Genomic DNA, 21,072 nt, shown 5'->3' with positions numbered 1-21,072 from the left:
AACATATTTATTCTCGTGCACCTATAATCACAGGTAGTACGAGGATATAAAATATATGTACGTACGACGAAGATTTGAAAAAAAATATATAACATATCGATTACGTCACGAAGTTATAAAAATTTTCGAGAGTTGACCGCAAACACGTTGTAAATTGACCCCGAGGAGGACGGTAGAGAGCGATATGAACTGGTTTCACATCTCTACGAGGAGTGATAGGTCGGTGGAAACACACATACGAACATACGAGCACGTAGATTGCAAACTATAGGTACTAATAAAAAGTACGTAAAAAATTTTTAAAAAAAAAGGTAAAAAGCGCAACTAAAAAGGTTTTAATGACACAACATCGAATTTCGCATTTTTAAGTTACACCACAATAACAGTATAAGAACGACGACGAGGAATTAAATTAGAAAAACAATACAATACCTAGGTTTAGAACTAAGCGTAGGCTATTATGAGATTATCTTTTATTAATTACCAATTACTAGAAATTTTCTACGATATTACAAGCCTACTGTATGTATTATGGTATGTAATACAGGTACATCGAACCGATGCCATGTGATCAGCATCGTAGTAGGTTAATACTTACTTATCCTTCCTGGATGATTTTATTATATTTTTTAAAATCAAATTTATTCAAACAAAACCAGGATAGGTAGTTGTTTATCACTCGCATTGGACTTGCTGACACACAGCGATCGATATAATAATTAAATTGGTAACTAATGAAAGCTCTTCGAGTGATGTTGATCACTAACAATCAAATACGACTTAATACTTTTTTATGATATTTTTTTTCGACAATACGAAACTAACACTTGAAAAAAAAAAAGTAAAATGATTGTGACTATAAAATTGTGATGTAATAAAAAATCCATAGGGTATGGATTGATTAAAATAATGACAAATGGCACCAAACGCTGAACTTTAATAAGTCTTGTTAAGATATCTTTTTCTATCCTTATTCTTTAGTCTTTGAACTTACAATTATGGCGAAGAAAAAAAAACAGAATGGAAAAATGAGAGCAGAACGAAATCTCAGAATGAAAAATGGAGAATACAAAAAAAAAGGACGATGATCAATTGAAAAATTTCCAAAGATGAAAACAAAGCGATGAAAATTCAAAAAAATGTCAATTTTAAGTTGTATTGTGTACGTAGGATAAAATACTGTGAGAATACTTTGACTCCTTCGATGATAGGAATATGCAACTCATCGTGCATTTCGTAGCGTCAAACTTCGTAGATAAAGCGATCAATTGGAAACAAAGTTCAAAAAAAATGTTTAAAAGAGATACCATGACTTAGTATTCTGATTCATCGAAACGAGGAGTACCAACTCATTATTCATTCATTCATAAATTTCAATCAGTTTAATCATGAATAGGTAAGATAAGAAGAAAGGATGTTGGAAACTGAAGAATGATCAAATGCTCGATTTTTAAAACAAAAATCGACTCATGGATCCGAATAAAAATTCAGAAAAATAACATCTTTATGTAAGTAGAATCCACATTTTATAGATTTTACTGAACGAGGATTTTCAAGAATTAAATTCTACTCGATGAAGTTATTTAATTGAATACCTCAAGACGGATTCGGGGCGATGGTTAACGACTCCTCATTCTCCATCATCGATGCAACCTATCCACCCCTTCCTGATTAAAATTGAGAAAAAAAAATTAATAATGACTTAATTAAAACTCAAAGTTATTGTTAAGAAATTCTGAAACCAAAAAAAGCATCATTGGGCAACCCCAACACGTCCAAAATCTGATTAAATTTTGTTAAAAAATAAAAAAAGAATCATCTAGTAGACTGTCAAAATTTGAAAAAAAAAAACAATTTTCAAAAAAATCAATACCTAGTCGAAATAATGTTATTGAAAACAAAATTTAAAAATTGAAGAGTAGACCAAAAGGTCTTTCTCTGTTTCCAAGCAATGTCTAATAATTTTTTCTATGAAAAAATAACTATGTACTTCTTTTTAAAAAAAATTTAAGGAGCTTACGAAGTGAATGACCAAACCAAAAATTGGATAACAAGGGAATATTTTGAACTGTCGTTCTCCGATTTGAACGAAACTAAGCTAGATCGAAAAAGCATGTTGTAAAACCTCCATAACCAAAATTTCAGAAATTCGAGTCAATTTTTCGATTATTGGCAAATTTTTGAAAATGAAAAAAAAAATCAAAAAAGCTGTATTAAGGGGTTTTAAACTTTTTCATGAAAATAATATCACTTTGATGGTATAAGATAATTTCAAGGTTTTTCATCATGTTCCCATCTTTTTCAGGAGAGGGGGGCTCAAGAAATAGGATTATTCCACATTTAGACATTCTTCAGTCAAATCGTAAAAAAATTAAAATTAATATTGTAAATGAAGCTTCTCATTTCTCACAAAGGATCAATCGTTGGAACCGACAATCAGACAATCTCCAGTTTGAACGAACGCAAGCTTGATCAAGAGAACATGCCCCATGCCCTAAAACCCATTAATCAAAATTTCAAGTGCCAAGGTTAATTTTTGGATTTTTTTAATTTTTGAAAATTTTAAAAACTCAAAAAAAGTAATTTTTTATGAAACATGAATTTTTTGAGCAAAATGATCAATGTGAACAATTTTTTAAATTCAATTTCCACACTTCATTAACTACCTACTAGTTTTGAGACATTTTGAAGCCTCCAGCGATTTTTCGAATTCCTCCAAAAATTTTTAATTACTCCAGGAAGGCCCAAAATAAACGTTAGCCCCTTAGGTAACTATCGTGAAATTCCAGGTGAGCTAATTTAAAATCGAAGTTGATTATTGGCCTTTCCTGAGTGATTTGAAGTTTCTGGAGAAAATTGGAAAATCACTGGCGGCTTCAGAATGGCCTGAAATTGTAGGAATTATTCAAATTGATTCACTTTGCTCAAAAAAATTATATTTTATAAAAAAAATTTTAAAATCGAATTTGAAAACTTTTTAAAAAATTTTTTAGTTCAAAAATGCTCCGAAAATCCAAAAATGAACATCAGCACCTAAAATTTGGGGTATGAGGGTTTTAGGACGATGCTCTTTCGATAACGATTTGAAGTTTCTGGAGAAAATTGGAGAATGGCTGGCAGCTTCAGAATGACCCAAAATTGTAGGAATTATTCAAATTGATTCACTTTTCTCAAAAAAATTTATATTTTATGAAAAAATTTGAAAAGCAAACTTGAAAAGTTTTTAAAAATTTTTTAAATTCAAAAATAAATTTTAGAATTTAAAATTTGGATTATGAGGGTTTTAGGACATGCTCTTTTGATATGCTGATTCGACTTTAAAAACTTCAGATGAACATCAAGATTGGATAAACTTGAAGCAAATGTGCTTGAAAAAGTTGAATCGAAAATCAGTGATTGAAATTTGACAAGCTCGATTCAAAATTTTCAAGGTGAGAGTTCAACTTCTCGTGATAAATACAGAAGTTCAAACTACCATTTAAGAATTAGGAAAAATTTCAATGAAACCCCATTTCTATCTACTTTTTAACAAATTAATTTTCTAAGAGGGTTATTTCAACGTACTTTTGGAGGCACAAAGATTCCGAATTTTGATCAAAATTCAAAAATGAAGATCGGGCATATCAATTGTTATTGATTTGATGCGCTGAATTCGAATATTAGTTTATTTTTTCAATCCAATTCTTTTGAACCCCCCCCCCCCCCAGAAGGTATCCTTTAAGCATTATCATTATCAAACTATCGAATTCTCAATTGAAAAAAATTGCCTATCACATTAAATCTAGAAAGATGAAGATGGAAATCTACTTTTTTTTTAAATTATGAAAGCTCCAAGTTTTTTCATAAATATTTTAAAAAAGGAATCCTATTTTTAGAAGGAGGAGAGTAGGAATAACTTCTTAGTAATACAACCTCTCTAAATTCATTTCTATTACAGAAACCAAAACTTTTTTTTCGACAGATATTAACTCTATCAATTTACCAGATGGACAACTTGTTCATGAAATGTTGCCTCGAAGTTAAACATCCACTCTATAATGACACCCAGTATAGCCAGTAGACCTACACAACAAGTTGATAAACGACTCCAGATCAACACACGTTGCAAAATACAGATATTTTGAATTAAGTTTACCAAAATTTGGTACGTCTGGCACCATTGCCATTCTCAATCGAACTATCACGAAGAACGTTATACTCTGATGAAAAATCGAGCAAAAATACAGACAAGCGACAAGTACAAAAAAAAGACATCGTTTTAAACGACCAACTTACCGAACAAAAAATAAATTAATGACAAAAAAAAACGAATGATTTGGGTAAAAAATAAATGAAAATTAACATAAAAGCAGGAACAACGACTAAGACAGAAAGAAAAAGAAGAAAAAAAAAACAAACAGAGAAAAATAAAATGGTTTTGAGTAGGTAAGGTAAAAATGTGATGATAACGATTGTACTTGAAACTACAACAAAACGAAAGTTATTGCGAGTCTTGAAAACAAAATGGATAAAAATATTAAATAATGATGAAAATTAATACTGAGAAAATACACGCAAAGAAAAAAAAACAGGAGAAGGAAATAGATAGGTAAAAAGTTGACACGTAAACGAACGAAACCAATATATTACGATAAAATGGGCAGGGATGAAGGGCAGAGCACAGCGAGTGATGATAATAAAATGATGGGGATCAATCAAGATGACAAGGGAGAGAAGGGGGCGAGGACATGTGCCTAGATTATAAAGCGCAGCATAATCTACATCGGCGACTTTTCGACGATAAAAACCTAAAATACCTTCCTTTTTTTAGCTTACAATCAGATAGTTCTTTGACTCTGGTTTCTTTGGGCCGCCATCGTTTCGGTATGCAGAATAAAAAGAAGCTCTTCTTGTAGCTATCTTTATCGTCGGAATTTTGCTGAGTCAATGGCACGCGAGCGGCTTGATCGGCGGACGGAGTGGCGTCGAATTCGATACACTCTTCGATCTCCTCGATGGCCGGATCGGTCTTGCGGCTGATCTCCAATTCGGTATTCGACGCGGTCTCTGTGCTGTTTTCGGCGACCTCTTCGAACCATTCTTCGTCCGAGGAACTATGGTGACTCTGTATGCGAGGCAGCGACATCTTCAGGTTCGGATCGGATTTCAATCTGACTCTGGAATCGGAATTCCAGCTAGATGTACGACTAGACGACGATATGGAGCGCATTCGCCAACCGGTATCTTGCAGACAGTTGCACGTTTTACTCCTCCACGAGCCTTCGATCACGTTTAACGCCGAGTTCGAACGAACCGGCGTCGTTTCGTCGAACGACCGGCTGACGAATTCTTTCGACGTTTCGTGATGGTATCGATTAAACGACATGTTATCTTCGGCGAAATGGTGACGTTTGATTTTGGCAGCCGAAAGTTCGTCGTCGACGATTTCGGAACTAGTTGCGTGCGGCTGCGACGATAATAAAGAGGCCGCGTCGTCGACGACGGTCACGGCGATCGAGGTGTTTGGTAACGGTATATCACATTCGGCCAACGGACTCGACGAAGCCGCATCGTTAAAGCTATTCGAACAACTATCGTTAATTTTACTACAAATATCCATACTACTGCTACTGTTTAAGGTAGGAATGGCACTAGCTAGGTAATAGCTATCGGTATCGGTATCGCTGAGACGATCCGATAGCTCGGTCACCGTCGACATGGGCGATATATTCGCCTCGTGTCTGGTCGCCACCAAGTTTCGGTGGTACATTTTACAATAACTGTTCGCGCAAGATGTCTCGTAGTTATAACCGTTGTTGCTGTTGTTACTACCACGCGGAAAACTACTACTGCTGCTACTAGTACTACTAAAATGCGATTTTACTGACAACATCGGCGATTCGCCGTTACTACTGTTAAGAAATGCGTCGCAAAACACGCTACTACTAAGCTTACAAGCCGAGCACACTTTCGGTAACGGTAACTTGGGCGATATAATACCTGCTTCTGATTTCAGATGTACGAATAGGTATACCGGCTGAAACATAATAAAGAATATGATTATTTACCAAATTGACCGTACATTTTAAGCAGGAAAAGAAGCGTTTCAATCCATCGCTAACGAGAAAATCGTGATGTAAGCTCATAGGGCTCGTGCTCAATTCTTTTCTCAGAAAAAAAAAGTTGTACTATTCTGTAACAAACTTTTTGACAGAGCAACTTTTTGATAATTATTTTTGGCAACAAAATGTGAATTTTTTGCAGTTTCTGGCAAGAATCTAATTTTTAGCAACAAGCAAAATTTTGAATTTTTAACAAAAAGAAATGGCTTTTTGTTAATTTTTAGAAAAAAACGAAATGTTTGGACAATTTTTTGGAAAAAAGTAAGATTATGGAACTTTTTGCAAATAGCCATTTTGCTGAAAAGCAAGAATTTTTGTCAATTTTTGTATAAACTAGACCTTTGAAATTTTTTTGAAAAAGTGGCAATAAGATGAGAATTTTTCGCAATTTCTGACAAAAACCCCATTTTTGGCGAAAATCAAAATTTTGATCATTTCAACAGAAGAAATGGCTTTTTGACAATTTTTGGAAGAAATCGAGATTTTTGGACAATTTTTTGAAAAAAAAGTAAAATTTATGGAATTTTTTGCAAATAGAACCATTTTTAGCTATTTTGCTAAAAAGGGAGAATGTTTGTCAATTTTTGAAAATGCAAGAATTTTTTTGATAATTTTTGTAATACCTACTTTTTGACAATTATTTTTGGCAATTAAATGAGAGTTTTTCGCAATTTCTGATAAAAAAAAACAATTTTTGACGAAAAGTAAAATTTCGATCATTTTAACAAAAGAAATGGCTTTTTGACAATTTCTGGAAAAATCGAGATTTTTGGACAATTTTTTGAAAAAAAGTGAAATTTATGGCATTTTTTCAAATAGGACCATTTTAGCCGTTTCGCTAAAAAAGGAGAATGTTTGTCAATTTTTGAATTTGTAATACTCTTTGACAGTTATTTTTGGCAATTAAAAAGTAAAATTTTGATTATTTTAACAGAAGAAAATATGGTTTTTTCACAATTTTTGGATAAAATCGAGATTTTTGGACAATTTTTTGAAAAAAAGTGAAATTTATGGAGTTTTTTGCAAACATGAGCAGGACCATTTTTAGCCATTTTGCTAAAAAAGGGAGAATTTTTGTCAATTTTTGAAAATGCAAGAATTTTTTTGACAGTTTTTGTATGTAATACTCATTGACAGTTATTTTTGGAAAGTAAATGAGAATTTTCTGCAATTTTTGATGAAAAAAAAACAATTTTTTTTCCAAAAAATACTTTTTGGCAATTTTTGGTGAAAATTTTTAAGAAAAGAAGTAAAATTTTTGATAATTTTAGAAAAAATTAGAACTTTTTGGTACCTAAATATTGGTAAAAAAAAGTCATATTTTCTGCAATTTTTGTAGAAAAAGTGAAAATTTTTGCAATTTTTTTTTGGTACAAGAACAAAACTTTTAGGTAATTTTTAAAAAAATAGAAATTTTTTAGCAAGGTTGCTAAAAAGCGAGAGTTTTTGGTAATTTTTGGCAAGAAGGCAAGACTTCGACGATTTGAGCGAAAAACAGTGCTGGGCTCTTTGGAATTATTGGCAAACAAGCAAGACTTTGGTGCAATTCTTGAGGGAAAAAAGGGATGAGATTTTTATTTTTTTTTTAAAGCAACAATACGACTTCTCAGTAACCATTGGTAAAAAAAATGATACTTTTCCTTAATTTTTATTGAAAAAACGAGACGTTTATATAATTTTGTGGTGAGAAGGCGAGACTTTTTGGAAATTATGGCAAAAAATGAGTATAGTCAAAATCTTATCTCTAACAAAATTCTAATACTATCAGACTCCCTATCAGCCCTACATTCAATCCAAAATTTCCGCAAAAAGAAACAACATCCAATCTCCCAACAAGTAGTCCAAATCCTATATTCATCAAATAAAGATATCATCTTATGCTGGATCCCTTCCCACTCCAAGATCCCTCAGAATGAAAAGGCAGATGAAACAGCAAAACTATCGCTAAATATGTTCCCAATACCAAATATTCCAATTCCGCTCTCAGACATAAAACGAGACTGCAAGATTTTCGTTCATCGTTCTTTTCAGAGATCATGGGATCTGGTCCCAAGTACCAACAAACTCAAGCCTATAAAGAAAACAATCGATTCCTGGAAAACCTCCTTTCAAACATCTCGAAAAGATGAAGTCATTTTGTTCAGACTACGAACAGGCCACTCCTTACTTTCTCATGGCCATATCCTAAATAAATTACCCAAACCACTATGCGAAATCTGTAATATCCCTATCTCAATTAACCACCTAATAACCGAATGCCCAAAATTCCAATCTGAAAGAAATCGTCTAATCCCAAACCCCACTCTTGAATCTCTACTGTCTGACAGTAATACTCAAAACCTTAGACTCCTTACCTTCCTGAAAGAAATCGATCTGTACAACAAAATCTAACTCCAAATTGTCTCCACGTCTCTAGCCAAACGGCTGTACACGGCGTGGTTAAATAAATTAAAAAAAAAAAAAAAATACCTTTTGGTGATTTTTGAAAAAAATTGAGACTTAGGATTTTCTGCTAAAACACGATAATTTTCATCAAGAAATGAGGCTTTTTGACAATTTTTAGCTAAAGCAAATTTTTTTAAAATTTCTGACACAAAACAGGATTTTGACACCTTAAGCAAAAAACAGGCTACCAAAAATTTTTAACCTGAGCCCTGATTCGAAAACTCCAAGCCCGAAGCCTAGAACCGAGCACCTAAAATGGAATTTTTCAAATCCTAACTTTTTCTGGAGCTTCCGGGGGAAATTTGGACTAAAAGTTGAAGTGTTGAACTAAAAAGTTGAATTTATTACGTAGCACACTTTCGACCATGAAAGATCAATTTATTTCAAACGATTTCAAGATATTCTGAAGCTTCCATCAGTACATTTTTGGAAATTATAGTTCACCATAAACGCTTCAAAATCCATCAAAGTAAAATTTCGTATGTTTGAATTTTTGAACTTTTTTTTCTTTATTAGAATACTGGAATTTCTATAAGTATTGCCGAAGTGTCCTGCGCCTGGAGGCTCCAGATCGATGTGAAACTTTTCTCAGTGAAATGAATACGTCGAAAATAAGGTATGATCTAAATACTGTTTTTTTTTGTCGAGGAGCTCGCGTAAGATGAATTTTTTAAATTTGGAGATATCTGTTTGGGCAGATTTTGGCACATTAAAAAAAACTGGAATCTCCGAAAATGTGTTGGAGGCTCCAGAATAATTCGGAATTGCATTCAATCAATCTGCAACGTTGAAAGGGTCAAATTTTAATTCATTTTTTCTTGTTGCAAAATTAGCCAAAAAAATTCAATTCCAGAAGTAGGTACTGAAAAATAAAATTTCTAGGGGTCGTGAATTTTACGATTGACTGGTTAAAATAGTTTTGCATTTGAGTAAATACTTCGCCTCTTCATTCGCTTCTCCTCCCTCCCCTCCTTCCAAGAACCTTAAAAATCCAAATATGAGCTTACACTAACACGTCGTTCCCTCGTAAGCTGAGATTTAATTTTTTTTTCAAAAGTACGCACCTTATGATCACCCATACAACTGTCTTTTCCAATCACTCCATATTCAATATTTTTATTATCTTCGTCCTATAACAAAAAATAAATAAATAAAGGGATGATTTTTTTTTCACTAGTAACAAATATGTAAATTCTACAAAATCCAAAATGGAATATCACTCACCAAATGAATCAGTTGTTTAGCAGTCATACTCAATAAAACTCGATCGCACCACGCCGGACACCTGGTTTTCATGTACGATTGCCCATTTGAACAATTTTCTTCGAACGGGTAACTAGGAAGGAATGTGATTGGGAACTCGAACAGTTGATCTTTGAACGCTTCCATTTCACGATCAAATTCTTTCAACTAACATATTTTAAGCATCAAATCAATGTACTGGCTGTAACGATCAGTAACATACGAGTATATTCAACTCGATCGTTTCGCTATTTCTCCGAAATGCGATACGTTTCAATGCAATATTGTTTAGTTTCATTCAATTTTTATTTCTTGGTCTCATTTCTGTTTGTTATGAGTGACATGATACCAATAAAGAAAATATTTGCAAAAAAGTTGCGTTCTAACCTTTTTCAAAAAAAAAAAAAAAAGTGAAAAATCTTACCCATTCGGCTGAATCGTTAATGAAAACGTTTTGATGATCATTATGACTAAATTCTTTTTTACCGATTGATACGACTACCTGTGAACCAATCAAAAAAAAATCAAAATATTACCATCTAACCGTGAAATTATCGTACAATATTTACAATGATGAGATTGCATTACTTACTTCGCTACTTTCATCTTTATATTCTAATCTTGTGTCGTCATTATTGAACTCGTTATCTTTACATTCGTTTAAGCCGGTGGTGAGTTTCTAAGCAGAAATTATTACGCATCAGTAAGTTGTAACTAATTGCAAAATCAAATTAGTCGACTTTTTGTACATAGGAAATACATTTGACTAAAATTATTCAAACAAAATGCACGGTAATTTGTTCCCTAATCGTGATAAAATTTACAGATGATCGAAGAATTTCTTCGAAAAAGAAATTTATTACGTCAGTAGGTAGTAAATTTGATCATCACTCACCTTCACAACACCTTGAGTATCAGTACGAAAATTGAAATCTCCGAATAAGAAAAACGGAGCGTATCCTTTTGTATAGTTATAAAATCTGAGGGGAAAATAGAAATAAAAAAATTAATGAAAAAGTAAGCAAAAATAGCAAAATAGTCAATTTTAACGAAGCAACCGACACCGATCTCGACAGAAGCACATCCAATCAAAATTTAAATTGCTCAAGTTCATTTTAGGATTTTGGCTTTTTGAAAATTTGAAAAATTAAAAAAAAACTATCACCAGAGTGAATTATAAATTTTTTCAAGATTTTTTTTCGAACAAAACAAACCTAGATTTAATTTCAAGTAACTCGTTACCTGTATTTTTTTTCACCAAAAATGTTCAAAACTTGAAATCAATTTTACAAAAAAAAATTTTAAAAAAAAGGAAAAAATCTCATTTAGCTTTTATTTTAAACCAAGTGAGTGAAAATCGTGTTTTTTTACATCCCCTGTCTTTTTGAAAAATTAACGAACAATAAGTATCTATTCATTAAAAATAAAAAATAAAACTAAATTTACTCATCTATACAAAAATTACCTGTTTAAAGTATACTGCAACGCTTTCTGTCTTGTGACGGTATAAACAGATGGATACTAGAAAAATATATAAAAAAGAAAAATTAATGATTAAACAATAGGTAAATTATTAATTAAGCTTTAATTAATATTTGAAAAAAATTCATAATGGGAAATTCATTCATCGATATCTAAGATGATTTTTTTCATGTTCAAAAAAAAATAATAATAATAAGCAAAGCATCCAATTAGCAAACTTTTTGTAGAATAATTTTTTCATTACAGAAAGTTTTCAAAAAAAAAATCAAAAAGAGATCAATTTTTTTTAATTCAAAAGGAGTACACGTTTTAACGATGCAAAATTTCCACGATTCGTCTTCGAAGTACTTAAACCAACGTCCTCGATGAGTTTTTAACATCGCAGAATACTTAATTGGCTGGCAAGATGGAACTTACATGGGATTCGATTACATAATTTAAACTATTTTTATTTCAAATGAACCATAAAACTCGTTGTACCGATTGCATAGCGACGAAATTCGAGGCATCGTGAAATAAGTGAATATTAACGAGATCAAATATACTGTCATCGATACTCCATCTCGTACGAAGGTAACCTTTTCTCGACCATTTGCACTGCAACATAGTAATAACAAGATCGATTAAAACGGCGCGACGAAAATACGAGTAATTAGCGTTTCGCAATTAAGTAAATCCAGCCTAAATGTGGTTACCTCTGGGAAAAAATTTTGAGGAAATTTTGATTTTTCTTTGACTTCGATATCTTCGATATTCCCCGAGTAGACTTTTTTACCTTCGATCGGATCGTATTTCTGTTCTACAACAAAGTATCTCGTAAAGAAACCAGAAAAATAAATTCATCTCGTTGATAGTTTTATTGAGACTTACTTTTAAAATTCCATAAATAAACTTCTTTGGCGCTTTCGTGAATGAAATAAAAATTACCCAGCGCCTGAAAAAATATCTAGTATTAAAATAAATAATATATTAAATAATGAACCATATCGAGGTTCAAATATCTACGTACAATACATATTTATCAAAAATAAAGGAAATGATTATCTGACTAGTTCTCTAGATAAATTACACTAGACAAAGCAGTAATCATTAGCGTATTACTCTGATTTGGTATCATTTGCGTCATTGATTAGGATTTTTCAAAATATTCGTATCATTTGAAACTATACGACGAGCGTAAAAATACGAGTACAATTTTATGTACATTTATAAACTCTCTCGCTTTGATTCTCGAGTTTTTGATCTAGTTTAACTAGAACCGATATTCCGTTGATTTTACTACGTTTTTTTTTCTTTACTTATCGTCGTCGGCGTATCGAATAGATTTTTTAATTACTGCGAAACATCTGGAGGTCTTGTGTACTTACGGTGAAGTTTTCAGCGCACGAAAAATCTTCGTCTAAAAATACAACTGCTCGATTGAACGATTTTAATTTTTCACTCGAAACCAATAATCTGGAACATAATAATAAAGATATTTTTAAATGAGAAATCGTAAAAAAAAAAAATATGACCTATTTAAAATGATATTGTAAGACATAAATAGAGTTGATAGCAAATGCAACAAAATGTGAAATGTGAAATGAACAGTTTTAGGTAGGTAATTGGTACGTGATATGAAGTTTTCTCAAAAAAGCTACCTAGACGCTAAAAAAAATTATTTTTTGCTTAGACTTCAAATTTGAAATTTTCAAACATTCTCCTGATGAAAAGTAAAATTGTTCGGAACGTTTGAATAAAATTAGAAACTGTAGAAACTGACACGATCACATTTTCATAATTTTTAAACATCTAGTGAGGTAAGAGGGGGTCGTGCACCTTGTAGGAGTAATTGAGATCTTATTTTGAAAGTCAATCTGATGAAAAAAATGAAAAAAAGAGCCTTCACAGGAATGTTTTCAGATTCTCAAATGACAAGTTTGAATTTTTAGTACTCATCAAGAAAAATTTAAGCTTTCACCTTGAAAATTCAATTTTAGGCTCTACAAATTTCAACTAAGTACTGACTTGTGATTTTTAATTTGTTTTTCTATTTTCGGGTATCCATTTTTCGAGTTTTTTTTCAACTTTTCAATTTAACGAGTAATTTTTTAAAAAATTTTAAACGAACAAAAGATGAAAATCTTGAAATTTTTTTTACAAATTTTCGAAAAAATTCACACATTTTTATTTTAAGAACTAAATATACTCGTCAATTTTTCGAAAAGAAACAAATCAACAAGAAAAATTACTATTTCCCAAAAAAATCATTACTACCTACGTATAATTTCATATGAAAAATTCATAACATGTAAAATATTGCATCACAATTCAACGAACGTAATTATAGTTACTTCCTTAATATCCCCCTCACGCTTCATTTTCTCGCTCTATTAGAAGAACGACGTCGAAATACGAGTATGTTAAAAATACTGGAAGGGAGGCCGAATGTACTTGCATATTTTTCAAAAACACCCTACGTCTGCAGCGTATGTTATGCTATAGTGTACGAAAGAGAAAAATTATCAACATAATTTCGCTTTTAATCCTCGAAAATGACAGTTCTGTTTTCTTACTTATAATGATGCTCATAGATCATCGTCCTCATTTCCTCTCCTTTCTACTCGTAAAATCACGAATACGTAATTTCGCCGAAATTTTCATTCGAGTAATTTCTCAGTTGCTTTTCTTTTTAGCTTCGAAAACACAATAATGGATAAAAATGTAAGGAAGAGATGGTCAAAAGTTCTGATCAATTTTTTTTTGAGGGGGAGGAGAAGAGGTTGAGGGTGTTTTTATGCAAACGACTGGTCTTTACATCGATCATTTCATTGAGGAGTGGACAAAATGAAGTAGATAATTTTTACAATCTCGAAATGTGCGATTGGGTAGTTGCAATGCTGGGAATTTTTTTTAGATCATTATTCCTAAGGTGAGAACAAATAGGACAACAAACATGCTGAAGTAGGACATAGACAGGACTTCGGAGGAAATTTTTCAGATGTTTCAATTTGTGGGAGGGAGAAGAGTTTAACTTATTCGAGATACAATTTTTTGAGCTCAAAATGTTTTTATTTTTAAAGAGAATTAGAAAAAATGAAAAAAAAGTTCAAAACTCTAAAAAAAAAAGAATACCTTCTTACTTATGAAAAATTATAAAGTTTCACAGAACTTTATTCAGCGATTTGGCCACAAAATGAAATTTTTTGGCATTTTGGCAAAATAAAAACAGAACTTTCTTGACATAGTCGGAAAAACTCATTTCTCATGACAGTCTAGGCGGAAAACAGGACTTCTGACAATTTTGGTAAAAAAAAAGAAGAACAAGATCTTTTTGCCCATTTTGGCAAAAGGGTCATTCCACGTCAATTGGACCAAGTTTGCGAAAAAATGCGATTTTTTGATTTAAAACATAAAAAAAAGTTTTGATATGTGAAGTTGACCCATTTGACCCCATTTTTACGTATCTGTTGAAAAAGTTGAAAACCCCCTTTCACTCGATGAAATGAACTCTTCACAAAAAAATCAAAATTCGAAAAAATTCAATTTTCAATTTCAAACATCAAAAAAAGTTTAAATTTATTCAGTTGTCCTATTTTGACCTCTTTCTGACGTATTTCATGAAAAAGTTGATAAAATTACACTCACAACAAAAAAATAAAAATCGTTCATTTTTTGAATCTTTTCGAATTTCGATTTTTTTGTGAAGAGTTCATTTCATCGAGTGAAAGGGTTTTTCAACTTTTTCAACGGATACGTAAAAATAGGGGTCAAATGGGTCAACTTCACCAATCAAAACTTTTTTTCATGTTTTAAATCAAAAAATCGCATTTTTTCGCAAACTTGAAATTTTTTAAAATCAACATTGCAACATGGTACCATCCCAATTTTTTAATATGTTGTTCAGTATAAAAAGTTGTCCATAATATATTTTTTTCAGAATTTTTGAGAGTCGGAATGATATGAAAACTACGTTTCGAAACTTTTTGAGCTAATTTTTAGTACGAAAAAAAGTGGCAACACTGATTTTTATGATATCACCAAAAAGCCTTTCAGAACCTCTAACTATGGGAAAATGTTCCATTTTGGTAGGTATCGCGGTTATCGAGTAATCCACTGCTGAAATGGATGATATTTTTAGGTTCACTGAAAACTTTGACACCCCCTGGCTGTCTTTAAAAATGGGCTAGAGGGCTGCGATTTGCGCCATTAGTCATCCCTTCGAAGAAAGTCTTTCCACATGAAAAATTTCAAAAAAATCGAACCCCCCTACCACTTCTTGGTCCAATTGACGTGGAATAACCCAAAAGCATATTTTTTTTGGCAATTTGGGTAGAAAATCAAGGCGATTTTTGCATTTTTGTGTGAAAATGAAAATATGATTTTTTCTGGCAATTTTTGCAAAGAAACACGATCTCTTGGACAATTTTGACAAAAACATGATTTCAGACAGCTAACAATAATAGGCAAAAAACAATACTTTTTTGAGACTTTTTGACATTTTTGAAAAAATGTGACTCTAACGCAACTTTGGAAAAAACGAGTACTTTTTGAGAATTTTCATAAAAATTAGGGACTTTCTGACAAAAACCCATGACCTTCCCAACAATTTTGGGGAAAAATTGACTTTGAAACCATTTTAGAAAAAATAATTACTTTTTGACAATTTTGGCGAGCATTGGGACTTCATGACAATTTTGACAAAAAATAGTTTTTTTTTGTATTTGTGCCAGTAAATAGGATCTTTTCTGACAATTTTTACAAAAAAAGAGAGGACTTGTCAGTTTACTTGACTATTCTAGGGCAAACGGGACTTTTTAGACAGCTAAGGAAACCATCAATATCTACTTTTCGGATATTTTGACTAAAAAGCAAGAATTTCTTGAATTTTGGAAAAAATGACAACCTTTTAACAAATTTGGCTAAAAATGAAATTAGTTGACATTTTCGACAAAAAAGTGTCTTGAACACAATTTCAGAAAGTATGTACCTGAAACTACTTTTTGACAATTTTGGCACGAAATGAGGCTTTCACCAAAAAAACCTTTGATCGCATTATGTTTGGGTCAAATTGCATTTTGACTGGGCTACAACTACTTCAGGAAAAATGATTACTTTTTGACTATTTTGGCATAAAATGAGATTTTTTCACAATCATTCTAGCAAAAAAATATGACTTCACAACTTTTTTAAAAAATTTTGGCCAAAAAGCAGAACTACATATTTCAACAATTTCGGCCAAACATGTGACTTTGATAGCTACCTAAAATGTTTGAAAAAACTTTTTTTTGACAACTTTGGCAAAAAGGAGACCTTTTTTACAATTTTTGCAAAAAATTTGATTTTCACACAATTTTAGAACGAATTATAAGTTTAGAATAATTCTGGCAAAAATCAGAACTTTTTACTATTTTGACAAAAAAGCGTGAACTTTTTCATAATTTTTGCAAAAAATGTGACTTTTAACCCTACTTTTAAAAAATATTCCTTTTTGATTATTTTGGCAAAAATTGTGGTATTTTTAAAATTTTGGCAGGACATAACTATGACCTTTTTTAACACAATTTTAGAAAAAATGATCGAGTAGGTAAGGTACTTTTTGACAATATTGATAAAAATCGGAACTTTTTAGTGATTTTTGCAAAAAAATGAATTTTTTGGCAATTTTGGCAAAAAATGTAACTTTACAATTTTAGGAAAAATTGGACAATTATTGGAAAAAATATCTCTTCAATGCAATTTTAGATCAAATAATCATTATTCATTACTTTTTGATAATTTTGACAAAAATTAGAACTTTTCAATAATTTTGGCAAAAAATGAAACTGCACTACAGTTTTTTCAAAAATGAGGACTTTTTCAACAACTTTGGCAAAAAAGCACAACTTTTTTCAAAATTTTCGGCAAAAATGTAACTTTAACCTAATTTTAGAAGAAATTATGACTTTTTGACAGTTTTGCTAAAAATTGATCCTTTTTAATGAATTTTGGCAAAAAATAAAACTTTTAAAATTATGGCAAAAATTAGGATTTTTTAACGATTTTGGCAAAAAAAGTGAGCCATTCAATCACGTAACTACCTATTTTTCGACATTTCGCACAACTCTTTGCGAAATATAGCCCCTCCTTCCCCGCTTTAAATTCCATTCTCGTAAAATAAACACATAGGTGGGTAAATATAAGTACGTATTATAGCAGGGATTAGCATTTCCATCGCTTCATTTTGACATTCACGTCTAACTTTTGAGCTAGGTACCTCGTACGAAAATTAAATCAACTCTGGAAAATCGACGACGACGAGGGGGGAGGGAGGAGGTATTCCATCAACTAACCAGACCAACTTTCCACCCGAATTAGCATTAAAAAACAACGCTAATTTGGTTGATTTATAGTATAGTAGAAGCTGATAAATATACTACACGGTATACGGCGAAAAACCCGACGAATACCATTGTTCTATTTTTGTTATTTCTATTCCGCCTGACGACCTTCTCCATTAAGAAAATTTCACAAAACAAAGTAATTTACATTGATAAAAGAGCATATCGAAATTTATGTACAATAAATGACCTGAGACAAAATACCGAAATCGATTTGCATTTAGAATGAAGACGTCATCGTACCGCGACAACACACGTTAACGTTAAACGAGGTAGCCTATAAGAGCTGTGTGTACATGTACTCCTCGTACATTGGCGATGAAGGGGCGGATGGAGATGGACACATCAAAGGGGTAAAAATTTCAAAAGGATCGCATGTGCATGTATAAAACACCGCAGAGTGAAAGAGAAAAAAAAATCGATATTTAATTAAAAATTGCCTTTTTTCACACCGAAGCTACAAGTTGGTTTAAATTATAGGAAATGTATTTCTAAGCTTTGTAATTAATTTTGCATAATGATGCATTATTACGAGGCGTATTTAGGTATGTATGTACAAAACGAGGTAAGAAAAATTGAAAATGAAAAATTCTCGTATGTAAGTTAAGTACATATACGCAGGTAGGTATCTAGCTAACGAAGGAATAAGGAAGATGGTCAAATAAGAGGGAGGAAGGAGGGGGGACGGCGAATGAAACTAGTTTTTATGTAAATGACTGAGCTAGGTAGGTATAATACGTTTATACATATGTGTAAAAAAAAAAAAAAAACGTAAAGCTCCAAGTGTAAAAAAAAATAATAAGAACGCCATTAGTTTATATTCTGAACGAGTATCTTCTTTATGCACAGCAGAAAAATATCGAGCTGTAAAAATTCACGACGAACGAGCGAGCGAGCGAGTGCGAGAAGAACATCAGAACAGCCAGTAACAGCACATTGAAAAATATACGAAACGCTTACGATGTTCTCTAAGTTGGTCATGACGTCAATGCGACGATGCTACGAGCATATTATATACTAGAATGGTTTAATTGAAAAATACTCATTTCAATCTGTTACAATTGGTAAATGGCGAATAAACGAGCATAATGTGGAAACAAAGAAGAAGTAAAAAAAGAAGGGAAAAAAATACATTCACTTATCAATCGTATTAGCTGATACTTTTGCGTCTCATTAGCGTCGAGTATTCATAGGTTGTTTTTTTTTTTTTTTTTTCGCAAACCAAGACTCGTTCAGCAAAATTGAGGAATGCGATAGGAAGAATTTAAAATAAAATTATGCGGACGAACAGGTTCTCTATAGGTAGGTAGTGTCGGTTAATCGACGATTTTGATTTATCTAGTTTGTTGGTGGTGCGATGCGATGCGGCGATGCGCGTAGTTGAATTTTTTCATATAATTTCAAATTACCATAGTTTTGACCTTTAACTAAAAATATGAAAGGTTAACCGGCTTATTAGTATTCCATTTTTACAGCCTAATCACCCCTCGTGTGGCAGCTTTTTATGCGACTCTGGCCGAGAAAATTACTCCGATGTGGAATTTTGCGATGATTTTGTATATCGAATACCGAAACACGATCATCCGATGCATCTTCGTCGAACAATAAAAAAAAAATAAACAATACCATCTGCTGGGATTATTTACATTGTATGTTCGAACCACATGTTCGAAATTAATATCCGAAATCGTAAATAATTTTCGTGAAAAATGCGGCACGATGTTCACCTTCGTACCATAAAAATGTACCAACTAAACGAGGAGCATTTGAACCTCGTTGGAGAATTTTTTCAACGTAGACTTTCGACAGAACCGAACATATAGGCAAATACAGATCCTATCGGTTGGATAAATTTATATGAGATTCGCTCTAGTTACCAACCATCCGAGTAAATAAAATTTTTGAAAAAAAATCTGTCGTAAAAGGACGCGCCAACTTAATAGGCAGATTTGTTTGATAATTCAGCAGCTGGCTCGTCTGGGTAAATCGTGTCTACGACATACTTACTGTACGAAATTATCCACGTGTTGCATACGAGTTTCGTAATTTTTGCCTCCAACTTCTTGACAATGTAATGCTACGAATTTCACGTCGAAACGTGATACAGTCTGAAACAATCATAAATTTTATCACATAACGTAGGTACTAGGTAGCAAATCGAAACGATTTTTTCTACGTAAATTGATCGCAATTCCGGTACGAATCGCATACAAGCGATTAGAAATCGTATCAGATAACTTACCTGTATGAATTCTTGTATCCATAATCCTACCATAGCATCCGGCTGTAACACATAGAAAAAAATTTATTTTAAAAAAAATCAATATTTTTGCACACATTGCAGACTGTATAATTTATTAAACGAGAATTAAGCTGAAAGCTTCGTCAAACGTCGAGAAGAACTGTAACACCCAGATTTAGACCAAGTAGTAGAAAAATTAACAGGAATTTTTGATATCAGTGATGAGTTTTTTAACACTAGGATGATACGTAGTAGTTTGATACTAAACTAGGTGGAAAAAATACAACAAAATAATACTCACATCTTCGAAAATAGATCCTACGTTGGCTGTGACAAGCAGTACAGGAATTGTTTCTTCCATAATTAAGGTAATTTTTGATAAAAATGTACGATATCAACAAATAGATGAAGTCTTCATTAGGAAAAATTTTTCCACTCAGCAAATAAACAAAATCGCTTAAAACTCTATGATTAATTATGCGGGTATTTATGCATACCCACTGAACAACGTACAGATTACATAACGTTTAAAGAGGCGGAAATTATACAGATAGACTAGCAAAAACTTTTAATTAAAGGCAATCTTCTTATAATTTACTTCATCAAACACTCTTCATTGATTTATTTTTTATCTGATTTGATTATATTTTATTTACAATTTTAGCCACACCACCGCAACCGGGCGGTGCTTCGGTGAAATGTAGGTTACGTTAAGTAGGTAGGATTTCAACCAATCAGTGAACGTGAAAAATTCAACACCAATCGTTGGATTTTACCATTTCACTATTTTGCTTTTTTTTACGTTTCAAATTTTATGAAAAGAAAGCTGAGAAAATCTTATTAATTTGAAGTAGAATGGTTCAACATTGAACACTTTTGAAAACTATGGAAAAACTAGCAGAGTATTTAATTTTGAGCATATTTTAGAAGAACAATCGTTTTCACACTAATCTCACTTGAGACCTGAAATTCGAGTAGTTGAACGGATATGAAGTCTCATGTAGCATTGCTGACTTTGAAATTAAACTTCGAAATATTCAATACTTTAGTTCATCTTCCCCAATAACCCTGCAAAATTACTCATTAGTTATCTCACCCTGATCAAGATTCTGAACTCATAATACTCATATTAATTGTACTCGAAAGATCAATTCCTCAAATATTCAGACTTCGATCACAGTAAAAGAAGTAGAGTTCGATG

General features: G+C 32.1%; 1 protein-coding gene across 1 annotated transcript; it reads right to left on the bottom strand.

The window, feature by feature from the left end:
* Positions 1-312: 312 nt before the first annotated feature.
* 5PtaseI (inositol polyphosphate-5-phosphatase A) lies at positions 313-21,046 on the bottom strand. The gene is made up of 14 exons (XM_065357085.1): positions 20,173-21,046; positions 19,872-19,913; positions 19,637-19,737; positions 12,638-12,725; positions 12,141-12,204; positions 11,966-12,069; positions 11,751-11,867; positions 11,254-11,309; positions 10,684-10,768; positions 10,381-10,467; positions 10,213-10,290; positions 9,771-9,956; positions 9,611-9,676; positions 313-6,016 (listed from the first exon to the last, which is right to left on the bottom strand). The coding sequence occupies exons 1-14, from the start codon at positions 20,230-20,232 to the stop codon at positions 4,739-4,741; spliced, it is 2,412 nt and encodes an 803-aa protein (XP_065213157.1). The 5' UTR covers positions 20,233-21,046; the 3' UTR covers positions 313-4,738.
* Positions 21,047-21,072: the final 26 nt, after the last annotated feature.

The sequence above is a fragment of the Planococcus citri genome, chromosome 3, assembly GCF_950023065.1.
Source record: "Planococcus citri chromosome 3, ihPlaCitr1.1, whole genome shotgun sequence".
Taxonomy (NCBI): domain Eukaryota; kingdom Metazoa; phylum Arthropoda; class Insecta; order Hemiptera; family Pseudococcidae; genus Planococcus; species Planococcus citri.
The sequence above is the reverse complement of the archived record's forward strand: the minus strand, read 5'-3'. Positions and strand labels throughout refer to the sequence as shown.